This window comes from Endocarpon pusillum, assembly GCF_000464535.1.
Source record: "Endocarpon pusillum Z07020 unplaced genomic scaffold C653857, whole genome shotgun sequence".
Classification (NCBI taxonomy): Eukaryota; Fungi; Ascomycota; class Eurotiomycetes; order Verrucariales; family Verrucariaceae; genus Endocarpon; species Endocarpon pusillum.
Window position 1 is genome coordinate 129,569 of NW_006913432.1, and position 16,930 is coordinate 146,498.

The window sequence follows — 16,930 nt, forward strand, 5'->3', positions numbered from 1 at the left end:
TGAATTTCTGCATTGGAATGGATAAAAGTGGATGAGAATTGCTAAGACTGAGCATGTCAAATTGAACTTGAAGGGGGGAGCGCCGCGTCCTGGCGGACAAAAAGTCTTGGCCCGAGGTATTTGACGCAGGACCGTCTTCAAGAATAGGAATCCTCAAAATCACAAGCTGCGTTCTCACCAGCCTCAGATTCATCAATCTCCGGACGGGCCTGTCTGGCCTCCATCTACGACCTCTCTTATATCCTTGGAAAATAACACAAGCGAAACAAGATCAGGAAGCTTGCCGGCACCACCCAGTTCCTACTCGATAACCGTCCCACCCATTCAAACCCTCGCCAGCCCAAAAGCTGAGATTGACCCAACCTGACCGCGTGCGGATGTGTATCTTGGTCAACATTACATTCTTCTAAACACTTTCAACGAAGCACTAGCTTGCCGGCTTAGACTATCCCTCCACAATTCCTCTTGCGCCCACGAGAAGATCTGCTCCTTTTCTACGTCGGATCTTACTCCGTTTCAATTACGTACTTCATTTTCATACAGTTTGAATGACAAACCTGTGAGATTCAGAACAGAATCTGGTGAGCGGCGTTTCGCCGCTGGTCGAGTCGGTGGAGGGGGGCTTGCTGGATGCATTCAAGAGTTCAAGACCGTGTATGAATATCTGTTCAGGAGCTTTTCTGGCTTCATCTTTTTGACACTTCTCTTCTTGCTCTCCGCCGCCTCGTGAGACCCTTCTAATGTACGATACACCCCTGATCCTTTCCAGTGGCAATGGAATCACAGTTCCCTGTTGCTACAAGAGAAGAACTTTGGCGGCTACAAGAGGAGATTAAAGACCTCTTTGTCACACAGGGACAGCATTCTGAACGAATAATGAGACTTGAAAAACGACGAGATGAGGACACGAGGGTGAAAAATGTATGGGGACCGGTTTCACCATACCCAAGCTCTTTTGGAAATAGCGCACAGCAAGGTACGTATCCAAAGATAACCTGTTACCCCTGGTAGTGTTGACAGTTTATAGAATCTGGCTTCAATCCTGCAGCTGAGGCATTCCGGAATTTCGATGCAGATGCGCAGTCTGGCATGATCACTAATCTCAGCCTGGATCATGACGATGAACGACGACGCGGGGCATCTCGGGCAAACAGTGTACGCTTTGATGAGAGCGCAAATAATCATTATGGATCTACGTCCAGACAGTCAGTCGATCTCTTACCGCTAAGAACCGGAAGCGGTCTGGGAAGCCACCCACTTTCGGAGAGATCGTTATCTCATCGTTCTGATGGCAAAGGCAGCATGTCAGGCATTTCAATGCGCGCAAATAGCTTCGGTTTAGAGCAGAGTCGTCTGCTTGGCTCTATGACAAGCTCACCCAAAGCAGCTGGTAATCCACCACCAGCCTTCTATGTCCTTGGTCCTGTCCCGGCAATCATCCGCTGTTGGCTTACTGAAACTTTCTCGAATGATTCCCTCCTTTATGCAGCTGTATGTACAGGCTCATACGCATCTTGCATCACTACATCCCTTATTCGTCGCTATGGGTTGGACGATCAGACAATTGAGGAGAACGGGGTGCGCAAGATCAAGCTGCCGATATATCTCACAGAAGCCACAATCCAACAGTCGTCCTCCAGATCAGCAAGTCCAGCTCCACAAGTGCCGACGCTGGCTGCGAAGTTTGTGGTGGTCGACTCTGCCGTTGAGGATAGATGTGTGCAAGTCGTGATCGGTAGCGATATATTACGTGCTCACAATGCAGATATTCTCTTCTCGCAGGATAAGCTGATGATATTTGATGAAGACCGCAACCGACTCGCAATACCACTTGTCAGACCAGAAAATGATGCCACGTATAAGGGATTGTTTACGCAGACCAGTCCCCAAGGACTACAAGGCCCTCTACCGAGTTTGACGAATGGCACACCCGTCGCTGGCATTATTGGTCGTCCAAGTCAAGATTTGCAAGCCGCTTCGTCGTTGGCATCGTCAAGTGGTGTTACCTCTAGTAGTATGGAAAGTGACCAGCCGAAAGAGGATCAAGTTCCAACAACGAGCGAACAGATCAGTATTGAAAACAGCGCCCCGAGACCACAAGAAGATTCCACATATACTACAGAAGGCGACAGATCATTCACAACTCCCACTCCCACGTCGCGCTCAAATTCTGGTGTATGGGGCAATTCGTGGAGATCGTCGTCGGTGAGCCAGACCGATCCAGGCAAAACGGCGTCCGGATACTCGCGAGCTGGTGCAAGTCGTGGCATGAAAGTACTAAGACCAGGGAAGTCTATGGCCAGCTCTTCGAGGGCCGGATCAAGTGTGGGACCCACCGGGCAAGAGAACAACAACCCAAATGATGAGGGCCTGCGCAGCAAGTCTGGCGTGAAGATGACCGAACCACAATCTCAGCCAACCAAATCCAACCCTATTGGTCAGGCGTCGGCGTTTGGCTGGCTGAATTCAGGCCAACATTAAAGGAGGGGATTCCTTCACTGCTGGTTCGTTATGATAGCTTGGGATATGCGTGAGGTCCAAAATACCTACTTGATCATGTCTTCACTGTCCTAATAGCTGTGGCTTGTGGGATACTTGAAAGGCCTTCTTTAGGGCTATTCCGAGCAAAATCGATAATCCAAGAGCTCCGGTGCTCCAGGCATTGCATGTCTGCTTCTCACGACTTAGAGACAATAGCATAAAGCGGTTTAATCTCCCTTCATCTCTGTGATCTTGTCTTAAACCTTGAAGCTATCCCCAGCCTGGTCAGTCTTAGCATGTGGCTGACCAATGAGCGTAGCCAGAACACTGCCATATGCCTTGAGACCACATTGCTTGCGGCTTTTGACTATTTTCTTTACGATGTTTCGTGTGTTGTAAGTAAACATTGTCCACCGAAAGGCTGCGGCCAACTTCATCACGAACGTTGGTGCTTCCGTAGACATTGATGTCAACCTTAATGACAGAATCATGCTGCCTTTTAGCACGATCGATACATCGAAGAGTGTCTTTAATGCTCGCGAAAGCCTCGAGACGAAGCGAAGGAATTCTAGAGATTCGGTTCAAAGGATCGGTTAGTGAATCTTTGAGCTGGCCAATCTGGGTTCCATCTTCAGATAGAAGAGAAATAAATTGGGTCATGAAGGCAAGTTGCAACGGAAAGGCGATATCTTTCGGGGTAATTGCCATTAATTCAGAGCGTAAAAATGGCATGTTTCCGATGAGCCTTGCTTCTAAAGCATGAATCATCCCGAAGCATTTGATGCTCTCACCTGTCTGGTACTGGACTGAGTGCGTCCCGCTCTGCTCTATATCTGTGATGTCGGCATCTTCAGCGACGCTAAATGGAACAGTGGCTTCTGCCCATACTTGAATGCGATGACTGACGTCTGTTGTGGTTGTGAATTCTTCAGAAACCTCTTTTTCAAAATTAGATGCAGACCCAGGGGCCATTGGACGCTCTTCAAGCAGTCCAGAGTCATCATCGCATCCAGCAGGGGTTGTTCCCTTGTGACAGAGTATCGAGGGCCACACCTCGGCCCATGACAGCTCTAAGACGCCTTTGGATGAGACCTCACCTCCAGAGGTAGCATGCCTCTTTACAGGAGGCCAATCGGTGGATGCAGGACCATTTGCTGTGTCCCAAGATCTCTTCGAAGTGTTCATACGCGAAAATCTACCTTCTTGATCCTTAGGGGCTTAAGGCGCACGAAGGTCTAGAGAGGTGATGCGGAGGCTAGTGTCAAGCTTCAGCATCCTTCTAGCGAATGTATGAACCTGATTTCGATGGCTGAATCAGAACTATGGCACTTACATGCATGAAAACAAGATGAGAGAGATATTCTCCGCTTTACGAGGTACAATAGATTTTATAGCTAATAGCAAACCGAAAGGCGTAGAAAAGAAATAACAAGCAAGAGCGCAATTTTGCCGGCATAGCCGTTGAAATCCGAAGGGTACGGCTCTGACACGTATGTGTTACAGTACCTTGTCATAGGCTCTGACACTTCCATCTCTCACCGTACTTTGGAAGCGCTTCTGGTGTGGCGGCGCAAGACGGCAAGGCTGGGTTAGGTATGTAGCGTAATCAGGACAAATCCACCTTGCTGTCAGCCTCATCTACGATTTGCGAAGGCCGTCTCTGGTTAAAGCAATCCAGCTCATCCACATGAATGCCTTTCATCAAACCACTAACATAGTGCCACCGGGCATTCTGATGGCCTCGGTGCCGCTAACAAAGGCACAACGCAAGTGTTGCTTTGACATTAATCACCTGAGAATCTTTGTCATATTGGCACGCAATGGCGACCACTCAAACAAAAACGGCTACGTCACCAGTAGAGAAAGGATTTCAGGAATGCCTTAAAAAATTCAAGGCTCGTTTGAGCAAACGAGAGCACGACAGTTTCAAGTTCACCACTCTTGGAGATCTTCGTCAAGCTCTCTTGCAGATTCAAAATAAACAGGCTGCCAAATCAGAATCAATGAATTTGCCGCGGGTTCTAGGGTTCCTCGAAGGTTTCAAACAATTTGGGCAGGTGGTGGAGGTCTTTTTGAACAGCTCGGAATTCGTGGCGTTCATTTGGTGACCCATGAAGTTCTTGCTTCAGGTGTGTTTGCCTGTTTGAAAATATAGCGACGGTCACGTTAACGAGATTTGGAATTGACCTGCTACAATATCTGGCGTGTGCTCATCATTGCATGTTTGACAGAGGCTAACCATGAGCTCCACAAGGTTGCATGTAATTTCACAGAAGCTTTCGATACTCTGCTGGATGCCTACGAGCGGATTGGGGAGTCCATGCCCCTGGTTGAGCAGTACCGAGAATTATTTACTGGGAACTCTCACATGGACGAAGCGCTTGCCAAAATATACGACGATATACTTGAATTTCATCGGCGAGCTTTGCGCTTCTTCAACCTGCCTACTTGGCGTCAAATATTTCGCAGTGTTTGGAAGGATTTCAATTCTCGCTTCGAGCACATTCTTCAGGATCTTCGTCGACACAAAGAATTGATCGAGAGCCAGGCGACTGCCCTTTATTTCAAGCAATACCAAGTGGATCGGCAGATGTTTTTTGAAAAGTTGAATCATTTGGAGACTGCTGAGAGAAAGAGAAAGTATTCAGAGGTTCTGCGTTGGGTTTTAGGTTCTGCATTGGTTTTTAGGTTCTGCATTGGTTTTTAGGTTCTGCATTGGTTTTTAGGTGCTGATGCATTACTGGATCACGAAGACATCTGCAAAGTAAGGCAGGAATTCCCAAACAGCGGCGGATGGCTATTGAAGCAACCCGACTACTCTAGCTGGAGACAAGACAGCGCCCCAAGAGTGTCAACCCTGTGGCTCAGTGGAATTCCCGGGGCTGGTAAAACAGTTCTTGCGTCTCTTGTGATTGTGAACTGCAAAGAAGATGTAAATGCTAGTACAGCATTCTTCTATTGCAAATATAATGATCCGCAGAGGAACACATCTGTTGCCGTTTTAAGAACTTTACTAAGCCAGCTCTTAAAATATGATAATGATCTTTTGCCTTGGTGTTATGATCTATATCTGAATAGTGGCCAACTCTCTCTTTCATCCGGAGATCTCTGTAAGGAGATTTTGAAAGCGGTTCTCACGAATGGCGACAAGACCTTCATGGTGGTTGACGGAATTGATGAATGCGACAAGAAAGAAGCAAAAATATTAATCAATGTTCTCTGTGACATGGTTACTGTCTGCGACTCGCAAAATCCTGGGAAATTACGAGTCATGGTCGTCAGCCAAGATGAGCCCGACATTCGGAGGAATCTATCTGCCTTCTCTGAGTTATCGCTCAAAGTCATTGGCAATGAAGGTGATATCCACCGTTTCGTTGATGTATGGTGCGGGAAGATACAGGATAAATTCAAGCTCGAGGAGGAGGAGAGGGACTATATATTTGAGTCGACGTGCCACCGAGGTAATGGTGAGTATTTGTTAACATTGAATCTACGAGGCTAGCTTACATATCTCTCCTAGGAATGTTTCTCTTTGTCAAATTGATCATGATCAATCTCTATGATCAGGTCTGCCTCATGGATCTACAGGAGCAAATTCGGCCCGACAAATTTCCGCCAGGCCTCAAAGAGGCGTAAGTTTGATCTTCTTCATTAGACTTGGTGTTTGAAGCAACCTCGACGAAGGAAACATCTGTGGAATCTTATGCATGTATAAGAGATTTAGCTAATCCTTACTTACAGGTATGAGCGAATCGTGGACCGGATAAACCATCGTCCCCCACCAGAACTTTCAATCGCGAGAAAAGTACTACGCTTGATGACATGCGCAAGGCGGCCTTTAAAATGGCATGAAATCCAAGGTGCAGTTTCCATTAGCACACAAGATCTAAGCGTAGACTTTGTCGAGCGGAAGCCGTGTATACATATTCGAGATAAATGCTCCACCGAAACCAATGAGTTGGATGTCTTTAGCCTAATCCGAACAGTTGAGCCATCTTGTCACTTCCACGAGCTCTGGACCATTACTCTTGAGAATCTCAAGAGATGTAAAGAAAGATGAAATGTTTCCGGATCGGAAGTTTGGTGGAAGTGGGCAAAAACATCGCCGGTTCCGAGATCGGGATCGTCCTTGTGATCCGCCAGCATTGCGATTCTTCAGCAGTTAGATATCATCCTTTTGGTCTCTGAAACAGCTACATAGTATATGATCTCGTAGCTGATTATGTAAAAGGGTTATATCTTCTCCATTTCGGAAGGCCGTCAAGGCATAGATAAACTTCACACCTTATTCGAGCATAACCATATCACGTGATAAGGGATTGTCCTGATAGGCCGAATACGTGTGCTTCGGTGAAGTTCTCTCACGGCTTCTTCCTCTGATACAGCTTCAGGATCTCCACATTGCCCACCGCAGCAGCAACGTCCAACGCTGTGCGGCCATTCTTATCCTCCTGCAAGGGATCGCATCCGAGATCGACCAACCTCCGGAACCAGCTTGCGTTGATATCGCCATCTTCCTTACTATCATCGCAGAGAATCGACCTGTCAGTTCTGAACTTCCTCTGCGCAACCGCATGCAGCGCTGTCCCACCGTCATTCTTGGTAGCTTGGAAATTGGTGCCGTGAGAGATGGAGAATTGGAAGGGGTCAAAGTTTTTGTCTAGTTTAATTTCATACCGACTTGTAGGCGGGCCACCGTTTGCTAGGAAGCAGTGCAGAGCTGTTTCTCCGGTCTTATTGCGGGCGTTGATGTCTCCGCCGTTAGAAAGGTAGCGTTCCATGAGTGGGTACATATTTTGGTGGCTTGGAATGTGGCGGCAGCGGTACAAGTGATGAAGAGCGCTGTCGCCATTGGGATCTGGCTCGAGTAAGTCTGCATTACCCTCGTCGATGAACTGAAAGCATGTCTTGATCTTCAGGGACTTCAGAGCGCAGTGCAAAGGTGAGAACCCGGCGCTGTCTTTCTGCAGGATCAAGGCTCGTACCCCAGTTATGGGAAGGAAACGTGCTGCAACCTTCTCGTTCCATTGGGACATCAGATATCGAATCATGTTATTTCCTTTGTTGTCGGTTGCAAGGTAGTCGATCGAATCGCCGTAAAGTTCGGAGTCTGCCAAGGCCATGTATGCTGGTGTGTACTCGGCTCTGAGACGATTCTTTTCCTCGGGGGGGAAGAATCGGGGGCTGCTACTTTCCTCGTGATCTACGCGAGATTTGCAGGCAGCCATGAAGACAGTTCGGCCCCTTTGATCTCTGGTATTGACATCTATGCCGGGCCGATCAAGGAATGGGCGAAGAATCGATGTTGGTACTCTTTGGAAGAGATAGTGGATAAGAGTGTCGTGATCACTGATGGGAAGGTCGACTTTTGCACCGTGCTTGAGCAGCAGGCTAATCATCTTCGCTGCGGTGGCGCTGTCCCACCCCGAGTATGGTGGTAGTTGAGCTGCCTTTAGAATTGGGTATCTCTTGGAGATGGAGCCTGACTCCCAATTCCTGTTCCCATAACTCGAGTCCTCTGAAGTATCAGCGACATTGCAGTCCGCTCCATGCTCTAAGTAAGCCTTCAAAGTATCGACATCACCGGCTTCGACAGCTGACATAAGCACTCCTTTAGTCCCAGCATTGATGTCTGCGCCGTGCCTGAGCAGAACTCTGATGAGATCAGCGTCCGGTCCAGCCATATTGAGGGGCACGAGGCCTTCAGGGTTGAGTCTGTTGGGATTGGCTCCGAGTTTGAGAAGCACCTCACAGCATTGAGGTCTGAAAAAGCCTTGATTTGTAGAGCCGAATTTAAGATAGGAGCTCGCATATTCAAGGGGTGTGCGGCCATTATCATCGACGCAATCAACTTCGGCGCCTAGCATTTTTCGTTAGCACTAGCATCAAGATCAAGGAAAGTAGCCAACCATTTTGGACAAGGAATTTGATTGCTTCCACCTGCCACCAGTAGTTGCCCTTTGCAAGGACATGCAAGGCTGTTGGTCCTGGGATGTAGTTGCCAGTCTCTTGCCAGCCGTCTTCCTTCTCCTTTACCTGATGGCAAGCATTCACATCTGCGTGACCTTTAATGACCAATAGTTTAACCATTTCCATGTTGAAAACTGGTCGGTCGCAAGCAATGTGTAGAAGCGGCCGAAATTCGCCGATCTCTTTGCAAGACGGAGATTCATCGTATATCTTCGCTTTGTCGATGACTTTGATCATCTTCTCCGTCATCCCTTTCGCTGCCAGTACACCAAGAGCAGTGCCTGAAAATTCGTCCTTGGCCAAGTCGACACCTCTGGCAATCATCTCATCCAGTGTGGCTTCGTCAACCTCTGAAATGTACAAGGCTGGGCTCTCCATCAGGTCTTTATATGTGGACGCATCGAACACCTTCTTCACATTGTTGACCGCAAACATCAGGTGGGCCTCATCGAAGCTTGGTGATATCGAAGGTATCCTTCCTCTAAAAGCAGCTACCAGGGCCGTGCTCTTAGCCTTGACAGCCGCCTGCAAAGCAAATTCGTCGCTGGCCCCAGTATCCAACAGCATGGAGGCGATTGGACCTATGCGAACAGTATCATGCTGCTCCTTATCCTCTTTGGAGCTTTGGCAGTATCCTGACTTGAACGCAATAGGTCTAAATTCGTCTAAGGGTGCAGTCCCACTTCTTAGACATGACCACAGCTTATCTTCCTGTTCAAACTCGGTACAAGCCATCAGAGGGGATCTTGAATCTACAAAAGCACTAGCAGAATGGTCGTATGGCTGGCAAGCGCAGGCACCGTGATCAAGTAAGATTCGCACCGACTCAGGTCGGCCCGAACAACAAGCATCATGGAGAGGCGTCCGGTCACCTTTGTCTTTAGCATCGACATCAAGTGCTTGATCCAATGTAGCTGCTTCGTTCGCATGGTCAAGAAGCATTGCAAGAACATTGCTCTTGCGTGCTCTTGCAGCGCAGTGAAGCGGTGTTCGAAGATTAAACGCTTTGGCAGATATGCATGCACCGGCTTGCAACAGCTTGAAGGTTTGAGCCTCTGAAGAAGCAGCAGCGAGGTGCAAAGGGGTGTAGCCGTCGATGTCTTTCGCATTCAAGTCGATGTCAGGATCGTGCCGAAGGAGGATCGAAAATATGCTTTGTCGAGATGCTTTGTCTCTCGAGGAGTCATTAAATGCATCAAATCGGCGGAGAATATGCCATGCAGTACGCCTCTGCGAATTTAAGGCACGTATAGGGACACCCAGCTCTATCAATTTCTCGACAAGAGCGATGTCTTTAGCAAACCCTTCGAAGCGAGTCGCAACTTCGTGGAGCAGGGTGTTTCCGTTATTGTCAACCCATGTTGGATCTGCTCCGTGGTCGACAAGCATCTGTATCATCTTGAGAGGGTTGCGAGAGTGGCATGCAAGATGCAACGCAGATTTTCCTTCACGGTAGGTTCGAGCGGTAAGCAACGGGGACGAATACTGGAGCAGCGCATTCACCTTATTTTCATCGGGTTCTGTGATAGCGTGCAGCAGGACAGTTTTGCCCTCTTGATCGCAAAGCTCAAGATTAGCACCGGTATTGATGATGCGCTTAAGCTTATCTTCATTTTTGTTGTAAGATTCGGTGTATAATCAAAAAGCATGCAAGCATGTCTGGCCTAGATCGTTCTGCAGGTTCACATCCGCTCTGAGATCGAGCAGTGCGCCTAAAGCCTGCTTCTGTCTGAAGATATCCTTGACTGCACACAAAAGCGGAGTACTGCCTTGTGCGTCACGAACATTGACATATGCTCCATGGCTTACAAGAAGCTTAATCATCGAATCTGCGTAGTGTACGTTCGCAACTGCGGAGTGCAATGGCGTAGCTCCATCAGAGAATCGACGTTGGGAATGATTGGCACCGAGTTCAAGGAGCATCTTCACAGCATCAGTCTCGACAGAGGTTTCACAAGCTTTGTGCAATAGTGTCCCGCCTTTGTTGTCCGCTGCAAGCGGATTGGCGCCAGCAGCAATGAGCATGTTCATAGATATGAGTGATACACCTGAAGCAAAGACGCCTCCTATTGTCGAGAGTAGCGGAGTTTTCCCCTCATGATCTCGCGCCTCCAAGTCAGCTCCCGAAGCTAGGAGCATCATTAGAATCTCCTTTGCAGCGCTTTCGGATTCCTTCTTGATATTTGCCTTGACAAGGCTGTGAAGCGCCGTATCTCCTTGCGGTCGTGCTTGCCTGTACTTGTTTATACTCCTTGAAGACGATTTCTTTGCGTCCGCGCCTCTGTCGAGCAATATGCGTACAGTGGCAGGGTCTAATGATTTTGCAGCAAGTATTAGAGCAGTCTCACCGCCGGTCGTGACGGAGACAGACTCGTGCCGAACTTGAAGCCTTCCGTCTGGTGAAACACTTGAGTTGTCTAGAAGTGCTGCCACTAGCTGAGAATGGCCACCTTGGGCTGCCCAACAAAGAGCGTCCTCCAGATCCTCGGCTACGGTAATGTAAGGAATCATCTCAACGACGGACTCCGTATGGCCTCCCATGCTCGCATAGCGTAGAGGGGAATGTCCCACGCTGGTCGGGGCATTACCACAAAAGCGACCAATGTCTTGCGTTTTCGAAGTTGTTGGGGATACTCCAGCAATAAGGAGAAGCTTCACCACTTCTGAATAGTTTCTCGAAGCGGCGACATGAAGGGGCTTCAGACCCTCATACCCATCTAGATCGGGGTTCGCTCCATTCTGGAGAAGAAGATCTACAAGTAGAGCGTGTCCTGACCTAGCCGCCCAAAAGATCGGAGTGTTCTGGGTACTGTCGGTTGCATTGACATCAGCCCCATGTTTGATGAGATGCTCTGACCACGAAGACAAGCCATATGATGCAGCGACGTGCAAAGGAGTCACATTTCCGGCGGCGATGGGTTGGTTATCATTTCGAGACACGAGTCCAAGCCAAGCTCTGAATTGAGGCTTCTGCATGTCACTGAATTGCGTCAGGGCCACGAGAAATTCCGGATCATTTTTATCGTAACGCTTTGCGTGGTAAGGCCAGTTTCTCGCAGCGTACTCCAAGAGCGGATATTGGAGGAACACGCTTCGGAAGTCAAATCCGTCCAAATGAAAAGTCGAACCTGATCCCTTGTAGTCTCCGTTTGCTCTGTTCCCGTCTGGATAATCTCTGAAACCATTTCCTCGGAGGCTGGCCAGACATGTCGTTGCGATGTTACGGTGTGCAATTGTAGGATCAATGACTGGAAATTGAGCCGTGCCTGCGCTGAGACGTTCCGCATCGAGAAGAAACTCGGTGAAGGAATGGTGCAGGATTTGAACGACTTCGTCTTCCATGATCTCTAGCAAAGACCCACAAGCTGTACGCACAACGTCCTTGCTATCTCGGCCAGTCTCGCCATGAATAGCTTCGATTGCTTTGGCAATTTCGATGAGGCGTAGTGGTCTGGCAGATTGGGTGACTAGCTGCAAAATGAGAACTTGAATTTCTTGGTTAACCTGAGAGGCTGCCGCGTGTTCGAACAACATGCGATTGTACATTTCCTCAAGACCGACTGGAAGCTTGGCAACCATCTGACAGATAGTACTTTCGTCGAGCTGCTCCTCTTCGATCGACTGAGCAATCTGATCAAGCATCAGACGAGCGTACAGGAAGAGACCTTGTGATCGATCGCAGACTGTGGTTTGAATAGAGCTTTTCGACCGTTGACTCAAGTTTCCGAATTGAGAGATTCGCTGTTGAACTAAGACAGAAATGTCTCGCTTGACCAACTCTTCTTCCAGGCTGACATGAATAACTTGGGGATCTTTCAAAGCTCGCTGAAGATACTGCTTTGGCCTGCTTGTCATCAAGACCTTAACATGTGCAGGTCTGAAGTTCCCCATGGCATTCATGCGCCCGAGGAAATCCTCATCAAGATCCATCTCATCAAGGGCATCGACAACGCAATATGCTTTCTCAACACTTCGTAGAGCCAGCAGCAGGATTTTCCAGAGCTGGTCAGTGGAGATAATGTCGAGAACTTTGTCGTCCTCAATTAGTTCCCAGAGTGACACCTGTAAGACCTCACTAGATGGGAGAAGCTGAGCAAGCCAGTCTCGAAGAAGCGATCGGGAGTTCTGGTTGGTCTCGATGATCTGTCGGAAGAAAAAGTAAAGGACCGGTACCGCCTCCTTTCTGGCGAGGGAGTCAACCATAGAGGCAGCGACAACCGACTTGCCCGCGCCGGGTACGGCCTTGATCCAGATGGAGCCATGGTCTTCAGATGAATACCATTGTTGGAATTGAGAAGTCTGCCGAATCCATTCACCAGTTCCTGGTGCTTGCGAGGACAGATGACGGCGATATTCACTCGATGAGGCTGTATAGTCAGTAGGGATGAGCCAGGACCTGATCTTTGTAAGGTCCGGCTTCTTTTCCAAAACGATCTGTTTCGCTATGTCAAGAGGGTCGACAAGCTCGAACTCCTCGGAGTCGGATGGGGCCATTGTTGAGCATGCGTGAGGCAGAATGAGCCAGGAGCAGATGCTCAATTATATAGCACCTAAGAAACTGTTGAAGTAGGATTGGACGATGTTGGATCTGTCTTTTTCCAAAGTTCGCCGCGTTGCATGGGCACCAGGTACATCAATGGGTGTACAACTGTTGAGATTGTCTCAACCATGGCTACCATCCTTGCTCACACTTCCAAATCCATATTCTGGAAAGTGCCGTCTTGAAGTGCGGAGGGACTCCGGACACGGGCTCCGGGCCCTTCGGGCCGAGAACATGGAATGCTTATCTAAAGCACAATCAACTTTACTAAGTAGTGAGTCATGCCGAAGATGCACCGAGGATGCACCGAAGATGCACCGGAGAAGTACCATCAGCATTGGACTTCTACGTATGTAGTAATAAGTAACTTTGCTCCCTGCAGCTGGGATCTTGTTGCCCATACCAATATCCTCAAAATCGTGCGTGTTCCTTTGGGCAAGAACGTGTAGCAGCACATAACTGCTCAAGTCGCTTTTACGAGATGGATAAACCAAGATTACGTAGAATTCCACTCGCGGTCTGTTTCTACATGGAACTGACCAGTTTGGCCTCTAGCGAACCCGGCATTATTGTACGTGATGCGCTCGACCAGTCTTGTACAGACAACCTCTTCTCTAACTTAAAGCAGCATATGCGATCTGCAAGAGAAGTTCCGTTCGGCGATATATGAGTTCCCAAAGATGTATGTCGTCGCGACCGATCTGGACTTTCCAAGCAAAACATGCCCATGCGTGGATGCTGAAAATCCTCCAGAGTAGATACAACTCAGAAGATGGTCGCAGCATGTAAGATGAGATCCAACCGACCTCCGCATGTTTTTGAAGTACACATTTCTCATGATCTCTGTCCTGTTGGTCAGGCAAGATCTTGAATATACCCATCTATTGCACTACCCAGAATGCGGCAAAGCTCGGCGCAACCGTCTCAGAACTCATCGATATCCTACCCGCCGATACCAAAGAGGTGGATAAGACCGCTTTCAGCATGGTATGAGCCACCTAGCATTCGCATACAACTTTCTCAGGCAGAAGACTCCCTTCTATCCACTCCAACGACTCCGTGCTAAGTACCGCCCATCCGATCTAGATGGTCCCCGAAATCACAACCCGCCTCTCCCAACAAGCTCAAGCCTTCTCCTCAGCCCAGTACCCCGGCTCGTCCTCTTCTCCTTACTCCCCGAACCAACCCTCTTACCCTAACCAACAACCAAACACCCAGCCCTGTCAGATCCTCCTCCTAGGAATCGAATCCCACATCTGCATTCTCCAAACCGCCACCGATCTACTGTCTCTCGGCCACAGAGTCTATGTCCTTACCGACGGCGTCTCCTCCTGTAATGCCGGCGAACGGGGGATTGCGCTAGACAGGTTGAGGATGGAAGGATGTGTGGTGACGACGAGTGAGAGCGTGCTTTTTGAAATGCTGGGGGATGCGAAGAGTGAAGGATTTAGGGAGGTGAGTAAGTTGGTGAGGGAGTGGAAGGATCAGACGAAGAGCGCGGTGGGGGTGCTTTGCCAGGGCTTATATGGTGGGCTAGAGGAGGGAAAGGACGACAAGGGAAGAGAGCAGAGAGAGGGGAAAGGGGAGGGACCTGGAAGTTTGAGTAGGTTGTAGGAGACATAACATGTTCCAGAGCATGCATTGCCTGCAATTGTGCCAGGTATACATACATGACTTGATCTTGTGACTGGCGGATGTGCCTTCAAATCTGGTAGGAGGTCTATCAGATTGCCTTCCCAATGACTGAGATGTTTCTTCTCTCTCTCTCAATACCTTCCAGGGGGCACATCATTCTGCAAGGATACAAGCACTCCCGTCGCTTCCTTCCAAGAACGAGAAACAGTCCTCCCCAGATAAAATCGTCTAAATGTCCACGTCCATGATCTCCCCAACCTATCCCTTCTCAAATCCCCACTCATCCCTCTCCCAACAACCTCCCCAACCCCTCCAGTACCGCCCTGACATCCTCCTCTCGCGCCCCCACTCCTCCTCCTCCTACCTCCCCATCCACGCCCTCCGCAGCTCCATCCAATCCTCCTCCATGGGACCCCGACCCAGACCCAGACCCCGAACCGGCCCCACCCAGCCAAATCTCCTTCAAGCCCCTCCCCAAGCCCATCAGATCCTCCGCCGCTTTGACCAGCGCCGTGGTCTCGACATCAAGATTGAAGGACTCGACTGCAATGCCTGCGTGTGTGATGCTGGGGTTCGAGCTTGCTCCCAAGGCGGGGTTGGGAGCCGAGCTCCCGGGGTTGGTGGTGTCGGTGTTATTGTTGTTGCTGCTGGGGTTTGTGCTGGTTGGCGGTAAAGCGATGGCGAGGATGTTTTCGAGGCGCGTCAGGAGGGTCGAGGTTGTGTGGGTTATGCGCGCTGAAGGAGGGGGTTAGAAGGGGTTGAGTGGGGGAGGGTGGGATATGTGGTATGCAAAAGGAGAAAGAAAGAAAAGAAAAAAAAACTTCTGCAGCTGCTAGAATAGCTGGTCGGAGGGAGCCGGGGTCGTATACATAATTTATACGCAGAGCGTAGTTTGCAGGTCGTGTCTTAGATTGACTTGGAAATGCGCTGAGCAGAGGAGTACGGAACTGAACAGTAGCCGGAGAACATGACTCGAAGTAGATAGAGGACAGACAACTTCATCCCTTCGCATAGCTAGGAGGCTTACCTTGGAGAAATCGAGCCGTTGGGGTGGAATTGTCCATCATGCCATTCCCTCGTGGTTGGGAATTGAGGTTCGGTCAGAGGATGACATCGAATATTGCTGTGTGCTATCGAAGGTTGGAAGGTTGTGATTCAGGTATTCATCTGGGGCACGGATGTGACGAGTACATTGGGTTCACCAGCTTCAATCGAGAGTTGTCACGCAGAGAAGTTGTGCTACGTTGGCCCTTAAATAACAAAAACAATTGAAAGATTGTGACCATTCGTCAAGCCTAAAAGCTGGTACCAACCGCCCAAACAGGTACTGTACATTCGTTTTCCTCGGCTCAGCATGGATAAGCATGCCATGTCAAAGGCGACCAAGACAGCTAGCTAGCTCTCTTGCACCAAGACCTTCATTCTTTTAGTAATTTCGGTCATCCTCATCACGACCCGCTTGAGCACGCTTTTCTGCTCCCTTGCGCTCCATGTCCTCATTTTTAAACAGGCCTCCTACCTTTTCCATCAACTTACCAGCGGTAGAATCCTTCTTTGAGCTGCTATCATCATCTCCAAAGCTGCTACTCTTGTTGCCATAGCCAGCACCACCAGTGCTTCCAGAGCCATAAGTATCATGGCCACCGACGTACGGTTTGCTGTGCTCCCCCATACCATCTGAACCACGATATTCACCACTATCACCCCCATGACTGCTGCTCTTGTTCCCAAAGCCTGCACCTCCAGTGGCACCAGAGCCATAGGTATCGTGACCACCGGTGTAGGTCTTGGTGCTGTCTCCGAGACCTTCTGACGCTTGGAAGTCACCCAGCTCCTGCTCCTTGTAGCCACCAGTTTTGTTGCCATAGCCGGCGCCAGCAGCAGTACCACTACCATATCCTGTGTCTTGGGTGCGGCCCGAGAAACCGTCGCTATCATCGCCGGTTTGACGGCCGCCGGCACCGTAAGTGCCAGAGTCACCACCCATACCGCCAGAGCGGCCAGTGCTGTAGGTGTCGCCTGATTCGCTTGCAACGCGCTCTGCGCGGCTGGAAGTACCGTAGGCATCGTCACCAAGTCGAGCAGATGACTTGATATCGTTCAGCTCGGAATCCCTTACGTGGAAGGGTATGCAGGCATACGCCATAACTGTCGGCACCTCGACCTGAGGAACCATATGAATCATCACCAGTCATACCGCCAGCACGACCACTAGCGCGATAGTTATCATCGTCTCCACGACGGCTAGATGACTGCAATATTCATCAAGCTCTAATGCGAGGTTGTGACGGAAGTACTCTTACC

At 49.4% G+C, this 16,930-nt stretch overlaps 6 protein-coding genes across 6 annotated transcripts; 3 read left to right on the forward strand and 3 right to left on the reverse strand.

Annotated features, from left to right (window-relative positions):
- Positions 1-774: 774 nt before the first annotated feature.
- Positions 775-2,481, forward strand: EPUS_05807 (uncharacterized protein; the record flags this gene model as incomplete). The annotated part of the gene is made up of 2 exons (XM_007787258.1): positions 775-976; positions 1,028-2,481. 2 exons carry the CDS (start codon positions 775-777, stop codon positions 2,479-2,481), a joined length of 1,656 nt encoding a protein of 551 aa, XP_007785448.1.
- Positions 2,482-4,592: 2,111 nt separating this feature from the next.
- Positions 4,593-6,117, forward strand: EPUS_05808 (uncharacterized protein; the record flags this gene model as incomplete). The annotated part of the gene is made up of 4 exons (XM_007787259.1): positions 4,593-4,610; positions 4,736-5,180; positions 5,235-5,948; positions 6,002-6,117. 4 exons carry the CDS (start codon positions 4,593-4,595, stop codon positions 6,115-6,117), a joined length of 1,293 nt encoding a protein of 430 aa, XP_007785449.1.
- A 725-nt stretch (positions 6,118-6,842) lies between these two features.
- On the reverse strand, positions 6,843-9,849 carry EPUS_05809 (uncharacterized protein; the record flags this gene model as incomplete). Its single annotated transcript, XM_007787260.1, has 2 exons — positions 6,843-8,341; positions 8,391-9,849. The coding sequence occupies 2 exons, from the start codon at positions 9,847-9,849 to the stop codon at positions 6,843-6,845; spliced, it is 2,958 nt and encodes a 985-aa protein (XP_007785450.1).
- A 240-nt stretch (positions 9,850-10,089) lies between these two features.
- EPUS_05810 (uncharacterized protein) lies at positions 10,090-12,945 on the reverse strand (the record flags this gene model as incomplete). Its single annotated transcript, XM_007787261.1, has 1 exon — positions 10,090-12,945. The coding sequence occupies one exon, from the start codon at positions 12,943-12,945 to the stop codon at positions 10,090-10,092; it is 2,856 nt and encodes a 951-aa protein (XP_007785451.1).
- An 818-nt stretch (positions 12,946-13,763) lies between these two features.
- EPUS_05811 (uncharacterized protein) lies at positions 13,764-14,605 on the forward strand (the record flags this gene model as incomplete). Its single annotated transcript, XM_007787262.1, has 3 exons — positions 13,764-13,776; positions 13,851-13,978; positions 14,078-14,605. The coding sequence occupies 3 exons, from the start codon at positions 13,764-13,766 to the stop codon at positions 14,603-14,605; spliced, it is 669 nt and encodes a 222-aa protein (XP_007785452.1).
- A 301-nt stretch (positions 14,606-14,906) lies between these two features.
- Positions 14,907-16,772, reverse strand: EPUS_05812 (uncharacterized protein; the record flags this gene model as incomplete). Its single annotated transcript, XM_007787263.1, has 2 exons — positions 14,907-15,361; positions 16,163-16,772. The coding sequence occupies 2 exons, from the start codon at positions 16,770-16,772 to the stop codon at positions 14,907-14,909; spliced, it is 1,065 nt and encodes a 354-aa protein (XP_007785453.1).
- Positions 16,773-16,930: the final 158 nt, after the last annotated feature.